Source organism: Solanum tuberosum, unplaced genomic scaffold, assembly GCF_000226075.1.
Source record: "Solanum tuberosum cultivar DM 1-3 516 R44 unplaced genomic scaffold, SolTub_3.0 scf00144, whole genome shotgun sequence".
Classification (NCBI taxonomy): Eukaryota; Viridiplantae; Streptophyta; class Magnoliopsida; order Solanales; family Solanaceae; genus Solanum; species Solanum tuberosum.
In genome coordinates this window covers 1,093,060-1,108,343 of record NW_006239074.1, presented here as the reverse complement: position 1 = coordinate 1,108,343, position 15,284 = coordinate 1,093,060, and the positions used below count along the sequence as shown (strand labels likewise).

The window sequence follows — 15,284 nt, the reverse complement described above, 5'->3', positions numbered from 1 at the left end:
AGTTTCCCAGGATGAAGTGGCTATTTCTTGATGTAAATTGAATGTTGTTGAGCCATGTACCTTAGTGAATCGCTCATGTAATTCTTTCTTTACATCCTCTGCGTTTGAAGCACTCTCTACCCTTCTTTCAAATATCAAACCAGAAAGTCAATTCCGAGTCCTTCTCTCAATTAAAAGGGAAGATAAAATCTTTAAATTCAAGCATTTTATTGTTGGACATTGATATGGCGGGGATGGTAAAATAAGTGGATCTAGTTAACATCATTCAAAAGAAACAAAACAACTACTGTATAACTTTTTATTTTTTGGTATATTACAAGCAACTATTACATTGTGTTATATTTGAACACTATAGATTTAATAATAGTAGAAAGTAATACACTATCGTCAATCATTGTATCCTGCAAAATTAATTAGTTTTAAAGAGTGCATTGATGAAGTCCTTTTTGAGGGATTGGAATTTGGCAACTATAAAAGGATTAACCCTTGGTGTAACCTCTTGAGTTTCAGGCATCGACATTGACGCAGTACATGAAGCTTGCTGAATAAAAGGATGCTCGAGTAGTTGGTCTGATGTCCATCTTGTTACTGGATCCTTTATCAAACACTTGCACAAAAAATCTTTGGCAACCTCAGAAACATTACTCGAAATCTCAGGGTTGACTTCATCATTCATAATCTTCTCTTGCAAATCTTCAGTGTTACAATGAATCCAAACGCGATCTCCAAGTCATCATCTCTGCCACAGTGCACCCTAACGACCATATATCATAAGCTTTGGCATGAATACCACATACCAAAGATTATGGAGGTGCGTAAAGCAGAGTTCCTCTGTTGCTCAACGGAATTCCAGTCATATATGTCTTTCTATCACCAACTTTCAACGACAATCCAAAGTCAGCCAACTTCAACTTGTGCATCCCACCATGTTCATTATTGAAAACCAAAATATTAGCGGGTTTAATATCACAATGAACCCACCCTTCCTTATGAACGTGTTGAATACCCTTTAAGAGTTGATATGTATAGAAACCTACTTCCAATTCTGACATCTGTATCATTCTTCTCTTGGAATTGTTTATCAAATCCTGGAGCGATCCACCGGATGCATATTCAAGAAACAAATTGTAAATTGGAATATTATCATTGTCAATGTTGATGTCTGTTCCAAAGAATTGAACCACGTAAGGACAACCTTTGAGAGTTGTCAAGATTTTTTCTTTTTGGAGAGAACTTGAACGATTATTATCAGTACATTTTACTTTCATCTCAGTTTGTGCTTTTTCCATTACTAATTTCTCAAACTACACATCTTTCGTTCTTGCAACACGAATAAATATCCAATAATGGATTGATGCTACAAGCAAATTAATTTTTTTCCTCTAGTGATCGTAAAGTGGCATTCATTATTGTCTATTCCAACTTAATTTGCATGGTATCACTTGAGTAACAAAACAGATTAAAACATTTCCTGATAAAAAATATTTGACTAAAATTGGTGGGGTACGCCAGGCCCGTGCAGTAGTGCAACACATGGGCGACGCGCAAGAGCCCAGGTAGCAAGCTACCTTAATGGACTCTTCCCCTTAAAAAATTGAGTTAATATCGTGTGAACCGATGGTCCACATATCAGATATTAAACTGATAAGAACAGATACTACACTTGATCTTAGCCAAAAGGCCGAGAAAGGTATGCTTTAACAACTTAACAGGCACCCGTTTATGTAGCAGCTTTCGGCTGTCTAAGCATTTTCTCTCATTCCAATGTGGGATATGTAAGCGTTATAAAAATAACCCTATTGCGTTTGCTTCATAAATATCAGCAGCTGCTCAGTTATATAAATAACTTGCATTAATACGGTGTTCAATATTGGTCCATTCAACAACAATAGAACAATTAAATATCTTAACATTCAAGATGTGCAATATTATTTGAGTGATAATTTGCAGTTCTTATATTAAGAGTAGTTTTTTTCATATAAGTCGTTCATTAGACATAACAACGTTTTATTCCCAGCATAACTAAGTTTACTTAAACAGAAAATAATTAAATCTAGATAGGAACAAGCAATTGTTTTCACTATTATTAGAAATATATGCAATATCCAAATAGTATTATACAAAATTTGTGTTCTGTAAAATATTAATACATCAGCAGCAGTCAATAAGTGCTTAATTTTGTAATCTCATTGTATCCTTAAACTAGTTGATGAAGTAATAAATGCTTCTCAGGTACTGAAACTGTGCAACCAGAAGGATTGACCCTTGCTGTCCTCCGCTGAGTTTCAGGCATCCAACTACATACAACTTGCTGAATAAATGGATGCTGGAGTAGCTGTTCCGACGTCCATCTTCTTAGACGATCCTTTATCAAACACTTGTGTAAAAAATCATTGGCCATCTCAGAAACATTACCCCAAATCATAGGGTATTCATTCATAATCTGTGATTGCAAATCTCTAGTGTTGCGATAAATCCAAACACGACTCCCAGTCATCATCTCTGTCACGGTGCAGCCCAGCAACCATATATCATAAGCTCTGCCATGAAAACCACTGGTCAAAGATTCTGGAGGCACGTAAATTAGAGTCCCTCGATTGCTCAACGTAGCTCCAGTCATATATGCCACTCCTTTGGGAACTCTCAACGACAATCCAAAATCAGTCAACTTCAACTTGTGCATCCCACCACGTTCAGCATTATCAAAGACCAAAACATTAGCAGGCTTAATATCACAATGAACCCACCCTTTCTTATGTACGTGTTGAAATACCCTTTAAGAGTTGATATGTATAGAAACCTACTTCCAATTCTGACATCTTTCTCATTCCTCTCTTGTAATTGTTGATCAAATCATGGAGTGATCCACCAGATGCATATTCAAGAAACAGATTGTAAGTTGAAATATTATCATTGTTGATGCTAACGTCTGCTCCAATGAATTGAACCACATAAGGAGAATCTTTGAGAGTTATCAAGATTTTTGCTTCTTGTTGGAGTGAAATAGAACGGTGCATATCAGCACATTTAACAGCAGCAACAGAAGCAGATAAAAAAGAAGAAGGATGGATGTTGACAGCATAATATATTTTTTCGAAAAATCCTGCATCAAGAACGCGAAGCTTCCTCCATTGATCCATAATAAGTATTATTCCTAATACTAATTTGTAATATAATGATTTGTGAATAATAACAAAGAGGAAGCAACTGCTGTTTATAACTTCAGTGCGGTTGTTTTTTTGATAACTTTCTATTTCCAACAAAATCCATATTTGACGCGGAAATAATTTCCTATATGCAACAAGTTTAAGGGAAAATACTATCTACATATAAGTAAATAATTTTTGGAATTTCAAATTTTGATCAATTAGTAACTTTGGTTCGATTTTTTACTTTATGATTTGTTTGATAATTGGAAAAAGGGCCACTACCAAACTTGATGTGGAAAAGGATTCCGTGCTGTTTTTTTTTGGTAACTTTACATTTCCAAAAAACAGAATCCATATATGACACTGGAAATGATAATTTCCTGCTCTATGCACCAAATTTAAACTTGTGAAATATTTATACGTAGAAATATTTGGCTTAATTAACGTAAACACTACCTACATAAATGTAAATATTTTGTTTTTTTTGGAACATCAAAATTTCAAATTTTGTGAAATATTTATACGTGATTATTCAAAAGTAAAAATAAAAGACAAATATTTATAGGATATACATATAATATATAAATATTTAACGACCAATTCATCCATCCAATAGAATGGTCTGAAATTGTGATAGGAAATTTGAATCTACCAACATTCGTAGCGAAATAAATTATTCCTGATAAATCACAAGTGCAAAATACAAGAATCAAATCCAAAATAACTCACGGGGATACTAGTATAAGAATTAAGAACATCTACGGATACAACGTAAGTTTGGAAAAGTTGATGTAATTATATGTTTATAAGAAAATAAGACATAAAATATAGTTTTGTTGAGGAGAAAACAGTTCACATGGAACTCTAACAACAACAAACTCGAACCACGTAGCAACTCTAGTACTGTTAGTACCTAGATTAGACCATGCATATTGATGCATGCAAAGAAGTGTAATAAGTATAGAGTACTTACAAAAAACACGTGTACTCAACAAGTTTTGATTACTGACTTTTTCTAGAGTGATATATTGAAATCAGATCAATACGTCACCTCGAGCCATCAGAGTTCAATCTAGATTTTCCTTTCAAAATTATAATAATCCATAGCATACCACTCCTACACGTCAAATTTCAGCTAAGACGGATCGATATTCGACCCCTAAATCATGAATTCTTACTCTATGAATCCTATGCCTAGCTAAAACTTCAATTTTCCATTTAATTCCATGGATTAAAGCATGAAATACTTGCGAAATTAGTAGAGTAATTAAATAACTAATTTAAGGTTAGAAAATTATCCCATAAAAGAAACAAATCCAACACTTCAAACTCAAACTTCTCAATTGCGAACCCAGAGTTCACAATTGTGATGCACAAGTCAGCTCTCAAAATAAACTTTCTTTGACATTCATTCCATCATAAATCACATATAAAAGCTACGAGAAAAATTAAAATAGGTAAAATTCATGGAATGTCTTATAGTTGCAAATGATCTAAGCAAATAAATTAAAGGGGGGCAACGTAAGGAAGTTTTAATGTTCTTGTTCATTTGTTAAACTCTGTCAGGTGATGTGAGTCTTGGAGTAACGGTAAAGTAACCTCACGATCTATAGGTCATAGGTTTATACTATGGAAATTATCACTATATAATATTCCTACTTGCATTAGGATAGACTGTCTACATCACATCCTTTAGAGTGCGATTCTTCCCCAAATCTCTATTAACACGGGATGTTTTATACACCAGATCGTCTTACTATTAACTCATTTTGTCATTTGTATTATCGGGCAAAATAAGAATCTTTTTCAGATGTAGGAGTGGAATCCTTATCTTGACAAAATAAGAAACTTGCTAAAATAGGACGTTACTAAGATCATCTAAATTTAGAAAACTTAATATAATTAATCTAAAATTCTATACGTAATTAATTCTTGAAAATTGAAAATTCCTTTTCCCCCTTTTATTTTCTAATTTCATGAATTATTTTCTCTTTCTTTTAGTAGTGAAATTTCTTGTATTTATCACACTAAAAAAGAATGTCAAAATTGGAGGGTTGTTAAATTAATGCAGCATACTTAAATCAATTAACAAAAGTTTAGTTAGTTTGAATTACTTCATATCATACTTAAAGTTTTATTTGTTGTATTTAATGTTTTTTAATATACAAATAATAGTGTTTTAGGCCAAGTTTTCCCATGCAATTACTTAAATTTGAATTGAGAACGAACTCATACTAATGTTGGGAGTAATAATAGCAGCAAATTGGACTGCACACAATTTGTTTTGGAAAAATATAGCACATTATATCAAATTAATTTTAGGCTGAAATTCTTTTATTTGACATCGCGATTAATTAGATTTATAGTATTGCCAAGTAATTTCTAATTACGTAAGCTATAAATACTTACTATGAGCTAAGTTTAGCCTTATCAAACTTTGTAATCCTTATGTAGTGTAGCTCCTCTTTTTGTTACTTTTGTTTTGCACTTGAGTTATTTTCTAGTCAAAGAAATTTTTTCTATGTTCCATTTTTAAAATTAAAAGTTGTCACAACTTCATTCTTATAATGGATTTTACAATAAAAATATAAAATTATTTATCTTATATTTGGTTGGACTTTTAATTCAGATTAGCAATTTCAAAATTATTTATACTATACTTATTATATATTTTATAAAATACCAATATAAAATAATAATCACGAAATAAAACAACAAAATAACAAAAGTTACCTTCTTCAAATTCAATTATCTAGTGCAAATTGAATACATATTATATAGTATATAGTATACTTTGTAAAATTCATATATTTCAATTTTAGTTCAACAAAATAAAATATATTTACTAAATAATTATACATTATAATCCAACCTTTAAAAAATTTCAAAATAACTTATTCACCCACTTAAAATCTTCCCAATTAACTTTCCAAAGGTACAAAAATATCAAGTAAAAAATCCAAAGCAAAAGTAGTACCCAAAGTTGTTTGAATTTGGATTACACATTCTCCTCCACACCCCTCTTTCTCCTCTATCTTCTTTTATGCCATCATCCTTCTGCCACGTGTCCTATGAAATATCCAAACTGAAATAAATCACCACCAAAGCTTTTCTCCATTCCTTTATCTATCACTAACATCATCAGCTAGCCCATCATCTTCAATCCTTCTAACAGAATAAATGAATAAATAAATTCAAGAAAAATAATATATTTTCTTATTCAATAGTGTATGTGGGGTGGGGGGTGTGGGTAGGGTAGTTCAAGTCAAAATGACCATTATACCCTTAAACAAAATTTAAAATTACAACCATGTCCTCTCTATTCTTAGCCTTAAAATAATTATCTAAAATAGTTAACCTAAATAGTCGTCCACCACCCAACCGCTTAAACTAAAAGCAGTCGTCAGACGTATAATTCATGTATATCAATGTATACCGGCTAAAAAAGAAAAGTAAATTAATGAATGAATCCTAAAATCTGTCGTCAGACGTATAATTCATGTATATCAGTGTATACCAATTAGAAATTCCTAACTCAATTCTTCAAAAATGCTGACAGATGTGTGTTAAATTCTCAAAAATTAATATACTACTTTTAAATAGTTCGATACAAATACAACAACATTTTAAGAGAGTTCGAGTAACTTAATACTACCTCCTCCAAAGCCAAGGGTAGACATAGAAATCCAAATCAACACACTTCACTATCCAAACAAAACAGCCATCTGTTTTCCTCTAACCATAACCATAGCCTTAACTTCTTACAAAATTTTCTAAGCCTCACATATTTTTTTCCTAATTCCAAGAACAAAATATCCTAAAAACCAAAAAAAAAATTAAAAAAATGCCCATTCATTCATTACATGTCACACATTAATCTATCAGAAAGTCAGTGAGAAAAAAAAAAGAGCCTCCTCCATAATTCTATCTCAAAAACCTCTCAAGAAACAGAGAGGAAAAAAAATCAAGAAAAAATGGCAGTTTGTACAGTGTACACTGCTCAATCACTCAATTCATCTTGTTCAATCTCAACTCCATCAAAATCCCACTTAGGATTTCACCAAAAACAAGTAATTTTCTTCACAAAAAGATCAACAAACAAATCAAGAAACACTGTCATAACATGCTCTGCTTCTGATGCTGAGAAAACAGTTGTAATTGGGTTAGCAGCTGACTCTGGTTGTGGTAAAAGTACATTTATGAGAAGATTAACAAGTGTTTTTGGTGGTGCTGCTGAACCACCAAAAGGTGGAAATCCAGATTCAAACACATTGATATCAGACATGACAACTGTTATTTGTCTTGATGATTATCATTCACTTGATAGAACTGGTAGAAAAGAAAAAGGGGTAACTGCTCTTGATCCTAGAGCTAATGATTTTGACCTTATGTATGAACAAGTTAAAGCTATTAAAGATGGTGTTGCTGTTGATAAACCTATTTATAATCATGTTAGTGGTCTTCTTGATCCTCCTGAGGTTATTAAGCCTCCAAAGATTCTTGTCATTGAAGGATTGCACCCCATGTAAGTGTACTCCGTTTAATTTGTATGCACTGACAATATCCTCAACTTTTTATGTGAGAGTGTTGGGTTGTGGAGTGAAGTTAGGATTTTGAGATTATAGATTCTGAATTTTGAAATACAACTTATCATTAGTGAATTTTTTATAGTTTAGTTAGGCATATTGAGTGGATTTTAAAACATCATTAATTTGAGTCAAAAGTTATTAAATTCTGTCAAACATGACTCCTCAGTCCACTCTAACAAGAGTGAAGAGGGAGTTTAAGAAAGTTTTTTTTTTTGAAATTCTTATCTAAAATATGTGGTGTACATTTATGTGGTTGTGAAATCATGTTGTTAAGGATAAAGAAGATTTTAAAATTAAATTATTTTTAGATATAACAAAAATTTTATTTTTAAGAAAATTAAATTAAAAATAAAAGTGTGTTACATAAAATGAATAAAAGAGATCACTTAACTTATTTTATGGGCTATTCTTCTATTTATTATAGTAATTATTTGTAATATTCTTTGAAGGGAAAAGAGTCGGAAAAATACTTCAACTTTGGTTGAAATTGCTGTTATGATACCAAACTTTATGGAGGACCTTTTACCCCTGCACTATTTAATAGTGTATTTTAAAGGTATATATGTGCCCACGTGGACACGTTACTAATTATGATGATGCAATATTTATGAAAATATATTTAAACTTTGATCGAGATTGTTGTAACAATGCCGAACTTTGGAAAAGACCTTTTACCCCTCCTATACTATTTAATAGTGTATTTTAAAGGTATATATGTGTCCACATGAACATCATAAATATTGCATCATCATAATTAGTAACGTGTCCACGTGGGCACATATATCCCTTTAAAATACACTATTAAATAGTATAGGAGGGGTAAAAGGTCTTTTCCAAAGTTCGGCATTGTTACAACAATCTCGATCAAAGTTTAAATATATTTTAGACTTTTTTCCCTTCTTTTAAACTATTCGAATAATATATGTAAATTTTTTTTATTGTTAATATATCTGATTTATATATAATATATAACTGTGACTATGTTATTGTTAAATTCTTGAAGAAATGCAATGATGTTTTTCTAATGTTAAAAATAAAACAACACCCATGCAAGAGAGGTGACACATTGAAAGAAAACTTTGGTTTCTCCGTATAAAAAAAATTAAGATTCTTTAATTCTTCTTGTCGTTTGTGTAACAAAATATACTTTATAATTTACTTTCCTACAAAAGGGAAAAAAGAAATGACAATGGTATATGGGATTCTCTTCTTTTGACATGTATTACTTGGGATCTTTAAGAATATTGACAAGTATGTGTCTTGATTCTTTAAAAATTATATATGATTTTTTAAGAAAATTTGATATATATATAATAATATTTTTAAAAGGTCTAAACAAGTCAAAATGTCGGTAAATTATATAAATTTAACGAAAAATTTCTTCGATTAATAATTTGATCCAAAATATGCGTACTTTGATCTAAAAATGGTGATTATGAGGCCCGTTTTAGGGTAAAATAACCACTTATGGAGTTACACATTTTACCTGTAAAACTTTATATGACATTTTCCAAACTTCATTCGTAGAATTTAAAACTCCAAAATAATACTAACTATTTCTGCTGCAAAAATTAGATAGAAAATCAGCAGTAGCACCTTTAAACACCATATATAATAATGCCACTCTTGATGCACTTATTTATATTACATTTAGAAGTCGTTTAGTAAGATGTATAAGAATAATGATGAATAAGAGATGTATTTACTGCCAAAATATAGATGGGAGAAAAATACGACTATCTAATGGGATAAAAGTTTCGGATATTGAGATTTGTAATGTAGAGATCAATTATGCTAACATTATTTCTTATCCACTGTGATTTGGTGTATTAAAAATAACATATATTGCATAATTTTTTTAAAAAGTGTTAGTTTTAAGAAATATCATCCGCATTCTTTAGCTTTGTACATTTTTAGGGACAATTGTGTTTTTAATCATTCTAATGCAATGCATGTATTAATAATCTTAGCATAATGTAGTAAATCTGATAAATTTATTTTTCATTTTCTATGGTATAAAGGTATGATGAGCGTGTGAGAGACCTCTTGGACTTCAGTATCTACTTGGATATCAGCAATGAGGTCAAGTTTGCTTGGAAAATCCAGGTAACTATAATTACAATTTAACATGTTATACAATTTACCTATAACGATGCGTATAAGTGACCTGATTATGTAAATATCTTTTACGTTGTCAATACATAGATCTTTAAGACTCGAATGAAATAGGCATGATATCGGTGCTTTTTTGAAAATGCAGAGGGATATGGCTGAGAGAGGACACAGCCTTGAGAGCATTAAGGCCAGTATTGAAGCCAGAAAACCAGATTTTGATGCTTACATTGGTGAACTACTTTCCCTTGAAATAACAATTAGCTATGTTGCTCCACTCTTCATAAAAAAAAAGCACGATGTGTCAGATACTTTTGGAGGATCTGACATGAGTGCGACAACATATTTGGAGAGTCCGAGCAACATAGATAGTTAATACAATACATGATTAATGAATAAGATTAGTAAAGTGGCAAAAAAATTGTTTCTTGGTGCAGATCCACAAAAGCAATATGCAGATGCAGTCATTGAAGTGCTACCAACTCAGCTAATCCCAGATGACAATGAAGGCAAAGTTTTGAGAGTGAGATTGATAATGAAGGAAGGAGTGAAAAACTTCAATCCAGTTTACCTGTTCGATGAAGGATCGACAATCTCATGGATTCCTTGTGGTAGGAAGTTGACTTGTTCTTACCCTGGCATCAAATTCACCTATGGCCCTGATACCTACTTTGGCAATGAGGTATATGTTGCATTCTTTCTCTACCTGCCAAAACTTGATCATACTAATCAATCGACTCTCTTGCCTTGTGGTCGACATTCCATTCCCCTTAGTGATAGGTGCTCGTTCTATTCTGATTTGAATGAGCCGAGCTCCCTAGGTACATATGGTTGGCCTTTATGGTGTCTCAGTGATACAAACATAGAAAATTTGGAAAGGATCTGAATGTGGGGGAAAAGGGATTGATCAAGAAGGCAAGAAACTCCTCTTTCCGAAAAGAGTATCTGCTCGAGCTATCTTAAAGTAAAGTTCTTCCATACTACTCCCTTAGAAATCAGGAATCCGCAAGGAAGGATAAGATACAAAATAACTAATTACGCCATGTAGTTTTGCACCGAGTATTAAGAATAAGCTGAACTTAGGTTAGATCAACAGGGTGCATCAGATGGCAATCTAGTCCACCTGTCTAGACTCGACCCGAGGAACTCAATTGGCAGGACATTAGTTGCTGATTACTAGTCAGGCTAGAAAATTAAGCTTTGTATGTGAGGATTCATCTTAAATTGACTAGGCTGAAAAACTTCAATCCAGTTTACCAACCATCCTTTGTTCGGGTTTGGGACCAACAATGTGAGCAAGCAAGCTAACACAGGTGGTAAATAAACACTAAAAGAATGTTAAAGCTTCTTCTCGATACCTTTCAATGATATGTCATAGTTCTTTAAAGACAACATGCTAGAAAATACCTGGCTAACCCAGAAAGCGGGTTTCTACCATTGCTCAGCTATTCTTCCAAAAATCATGCCGTATTTTCACCATCTGCTTTTCTTCGTACTTGCAGGTATCTGTCTTGGAGATGGATGGCCAATTTGACAGACTAGATGAACTCATCTATGTAGAGAGCCATTTGAGCAACCTCTCCAGTAAATTTTATGGTGAAGTTACTCAACAAATGTTGAAGCATGCTGACTTCCCTGGCAGCAACAATGGAACAGGTTTCTTCCAGACCATTGTCGGTTTGAAGATCAGAGACCTCTACGAGCAAATCGTTGCCAGCAGAGCTGGAGCTCCAGTCACAGCTGCAAAGGCCTAAACTTTGCCAAACTATATTAACAGCTAGGCCCCAGAATCATCTGTTGTACCTAGTTGTTTCCCTTCTTCCCTAAATTTTATTTGCCGACTTCTTTTCTCCACTTTCATGTCTCAGTTTCATGGTAGATAATTCCCCATAAATGAGAAAAATACACTTTGTTATGTATTTATTTGTAGCTGGAAATATGTTGAGAGTTGTAACATGGATAATAAAATGGTGAAATGAATTTCAATTCCAAGCAATTTCTGCACCAACTACTCGGATGTAAGCTACTGAACAATAATTGAGATTGAAACCACCAAAAAAAAATCAGAAAATCTGATACTCGTAAACACAATATTTCATGCAAAATGTGAGTCTCAGAATGTCATACTTTAGTTAGAACAAAGGAAGCATCCGAAGACTAATACAGAGAAGCATGATATTACCAGAATTTATGAGTACAAAGTTCAACATATTAACAACCCCCTACTCAAGGTTTCTTTAATGCTTACCGGAGGAAGCAACAGTTGGAGGGCAAAACAATATATACATAACATACGTTGAGTCAATTTTCCTCGTGTTCACTTGAGAGTAATAAACTTGTTACTACCATGTTTTGCCCAATGGTCCTTCAGGTCAACTGGATTAGAAAGATCATGACCTTCAGTTGCAAGTGTACACAGAAGCTTATTATATGCTCCATTAGACATTTTTCTCCCAGCCTTGCGATTTCCAGGCTTTGAGGGATTGAATGGGAGGGGATACACAGATAAGGAGGTGGTACAGCATGATGATTGCCACCCACCTCCACATTTGTAGCACCGTCTAGAAACACCTGTACAGGAACAAAACGGCGGTGGCAGGCCAGAAAAATCAGCATTAGCTCGGCCGTAAACTGGATTTGGATTCTTTGTTACAGTGGCCTCTCCACATCTAGCTTCTCCTTTAGTTTTTTTAGAGGCAGAAGACTTATTTTCAGGCCGTTCCTCTTTCAAAAGTTCCGATACAGTTTCACGAATTCCCTTCATAGATGTTTTCTTGTTTTTCTTCATCTTCTGTGATTTGGCCTTGAACTTGACATCCACGTTTTGTTCACCTGTCGGGGCAACAGAACGAATAGGAACAGCAGCACAAGGTTTTGATTCGGATCCAAATTTTGTTGCTGGGGGAAAATTATCTCGATGAATCCATGGAAAATGAGAATCAAATGTCCCTTCTTTGTGGTTAACTTGAGATGCCATTTGGTATCTTATGGGAGGAGGTTCTATCTTTGATTGAGCCAGTCCTGCAAATATTGTAGTTTGTGAGAATTTCAGTACAACAACAATGCCTTAGTCCCAAACAAGTTGGGTACGACTATATGAATCCATATTCTCTTTTTGTTTTTTTTATGACAAGGGAACCCGTAACCTAGCCCCTTTGTATGCTCAGGGTAACCGCACTAAGCAAGCCCTGTGCGACGAGCCACATTCTTCATTTAAGCTCATATTATATTATCAATTCATCATACAAAATGAAATAAAATTGACTAACAAGTCTTGGAACAAGTCTAAAACTCCGCCTGTGTGAGCTTGCTTACATTGTCATTCCCCGGTTCAGATAAAGGGAGAGGATTGTGGTAGGCTGGTAGCCAGCGTAAAACTTGCCAATTTATGTGAGAATTTCAGTAACCATATTTTTCATTTTCAAACAGGTCTACTAAGATGGTTTCAGTATGAGATACTGAAATCAGCCACATTAATTTACAAATGGAAACGTGATTATCCTGATTCCTAACCAATGCAAGGCAAAAACTATTCAAGAATGCAGATGCATAACCAGGGGAAAAGCAATTACACGTTAGCGATTGCACACGTTGGAAGCGTTACAGGTCAAAATCATTCAGCAATTGGTGTAAATATAGTAGCTAAGCATATTCCCCACAAGTTTTTAAGGGAAAACTGATAAAGTATCATTCTTTTTTTGTTTCGAGCATTCAAAAGAATGAGCCACAAGAAGCAGAAACGCCCGTAACTATATTATAGCTTGAAAACTGACATCAGAAGCAAAATCCTCGAATGCAAGTGACTGTAGTAGGTGTAATCCAAATGTCAAAAAGGTACAGGGGCATAGTTCCATCCAAGCCAATACTGTTTTGCAGATAAGTTATTGCCCCATCGAATTGTTAACATTTGAGTAAATTATACTAAATACACCTATAATATGACTCAGACACGGATACACTGTATTACAAAATCAAGTACTTTATCCTTATATAATGGGAATCTTACACAAACATTGAATTTTGTATAATTTCTAATTTTTCATTTGTGTTTTGATCATTTCAATACAATTTATAGTAATTTACTCAATCACGGATACATCCTCCGGTTTCAAAATCAAACACTATTATGGTGGGGTGGTAAGTGTCTCATTCATCCTTAACCAGAGGTCTCATGTTCGAGCCATGAGAATGGAGTCAGTCGCTTTTAGTAGGGAACCTTATACCTCAATTCCCAAAGTGTGACTTCTCGGCATGAATCCTGATCAGTCGGGCCCCAAGGGAGCACCGGACACCGGTTAGAAACCAAACAAGAAAAATCTTACATAGCATTTCATATATAATTGCCATCGAAATATATGGATGATCGGCTCTCTGTGTAGGATTTCAACTATATAGGGGGTTTAAGGGTTTGATTTTGAGATACTACTCCACTATATTGTATGAGCATTGAGGAACTTGTGACCAGTCTCAAGTTCCAACATTACGTCATGCACGAATTAAGCTTGATATTTAAGTGGAAGAGGAGGCAGGCCCATTATCTCCGAGTTTTAGTTAGCATTAAACCATAAATTTTAGATTAGATTTTGAAAATTATCTTCAAATATTTATTTTGACCATGAAATTTGATCTTCGAATATTTTCAAGTGCCCAAGAACTGGCTTAAACTAGTTTGTGGGACTTCCACTCACGAAACTTCGAAAATATTTCCAAGTAAAATACATGTCCAAACACAACTTTAAATTCCAAAATCACAACTTTGAAAACTCAAATTTTCCAAGTATCAAATTTCAACTTCAAAATTTATGACCAATCGAGAGCTAAAGGCTGTTGTTGTTGTTCTAGGGTTGAACCCAGACGGATTTCTTGAAGTAACATGCAAAAATTCCAAGAATACATAATCCCACCAAAAATGAAAACAAAAAGTGAAAGAGAACAAACAAAAAAATCATTCCTTTTTTAAAGCATAAACAACTAATTCCACACTTGTATTATATTATAAATTACAAATAAATCAGATAAACAGAATTTATGAAACGAAGAACACTTACAGCGGCAACAGAGTTGGAGCTACAAAGCTTTAATGGGGTTTCTTGTTTTTTTTTTTCTCCTTCTTTGCTTTGTTATATCTTAACCCTTTGTTTGGACGGTTGTTGCGTATTATTTCATAATCAATAAAATTATTCGCGCTTTGCACGAGAATTTAATGCCACAGAATTTATAAAATAATACTTAAAACCTATTGAGAATTAAAACTAAAACACTATATTATCTTACGTACAAGATTACACAGTAACAAACATTAATAATGTAAAAAAAAATAAAAATTATTAAATCTTATCATTTATCCTTAATAACATAAGCATAAATTAATGATTGTAAAATACATACCAGGATCTGTAACATAAGCAATGGTATCAGTGAGTCACTCAACAAG

The 15,284-nt window shown here is 33.3% G+C and overlaps 4 protein-coding genes across 4 annotated transcripts; 1 reads left to right on the top strand and 3 right to left on the bottom strand.

Annotated features, from left to right (window-relative positions):
- Positions 1–803: 803 nt before the first annotated feature.
- On the bottom strand, positions 804–1,289 carry LOC107061591 (protein kinase byr2-like). Its single transcript, XM_015311095.1, has one exon. The coding sequence runs from the start codon at positions 1,287–1,289 to the stop codon at positions 804–806; it is 486 nt and encodes a 161-aa protein (XP_015166581.1).
- A 908-nt stretch (positions 1,290–2,197) lies between these two features.
- Positions 2,198–3,140, bottom strand: LOC107061590 (mitogen-activated protein kinase kinase kinase 2-like). The gene is made up of 2 exons (XM_015311094.1): positions 2,805–3,140; positions 2,198–2,725 (listed from the first exon to the last, which is right to left on the bottom strand). Exons 1-2 carry the CDS (start codon positions 3,138–3,140, stop codon positions 2,198–2,200), a joined length of 864 nt encoding a protein of 287 aa, XP_015166580.1.
- Positions 3,141–6,983: 3,843 nt separating this feature from the next.
- On the top strand, positions 6,984–11,846 carry LOC102591470 (phosphoribulokinase, chloroplastic). Its single transcript, XM_006352860.2, has 5 exons — positions 6,984–7,674; positions 9,760–9,844; positions 9,999–10,083; positions 10,288–10,532; positions 11,353–11,846. The coding sequence occupies exons 1-5, from the start codon at positions 7,124–7,126 to the stop codon at positions 11,602–11,604; spliced, it is 1,218 nt and encodes a 405-aa protein (XP_006352922.1). The 5' UTR covers positions 6,984–7,123; the 3' UTR covers positions 11,605–11,846.
- A 111-nt stretch (positions 11,847–11,957) lies between these two features.
- Positions 11,958–14,942, bottom strand: LOC102591142 (protein BASIC PENTACYSTEINE7-like). The gene is made up of 2 exons (XM_006352859.2): positions 14,899–14,942; positions 11,958–12,871 (listed from the first exon to the last, which is right to left on the bottom strand). Exon 2 carries the CDS (start codon positions 12,825–12,827, stop codon positions 12,168–12,170), a length of 660 nt encoding a protein of 219 aa, XP_006352921.1. The 5' UTR covers positions 12,828–12,871; positions 14,899–14,942; the 3' UTR covers positions 11,958–12,167.
- Positions 14,943–15,284: the final 342 nt, after the last annotated feature.

Excerpts from the sequence above, each read along its gene's own strand:
- LOC102591142 (XM_006352859.2), bottom strand. The coding sequence starts at position 12,827 with ATGGCATCTCAAGTTAACCACAAAGAAGGGACATTTGATTCTCATTTT.
- LOC102591470 (XM_006352860.2), top strand. The coding sequence starts at position 7,124 with ATGGCAGTTTGTACAGTGTACACTGCTCAATCACTCAATTCATCTTGT. Across the intron at positions 7,675-9,759 it reads ATTGAAGGATTGCACCCCAT|GTATGATGAGCGTGTGAGAG; the intron begins GTAAGTGTACTC and ends TATGGTATAAAG. Across the intron at positions 9,845-9,998 it reads AGTTTGCTTGGAAAATCCAG|AGGGATATGGCTGAGAGAGG; the intron begins GTAACTATAATT and ends TTGAAAATGCAG.
- LOC107061590 (XM_015311094.1), bottom strand. The coding sequence starts at position 3,140 with ATGGATCAATGGAGGAAGCTTCGCGTTCTTGATGCAGGATTTTTCGAA. Across the intron at positions 2,726-2,804 it reads GAAAGATGTCAGAATTGGAA|CCTGCTAATGTTTTGGTCTT; the intron begins GTAGGTTTCTAT and ends TGTGATATTAAG.
- LOC107061591 (XM_015311095.1), bottom strand. The coding sequence starts at position 1,289 with ATGGAAAAAGCACAAACTGAGATGAAAGTAAAATGTACTGATAATAAT.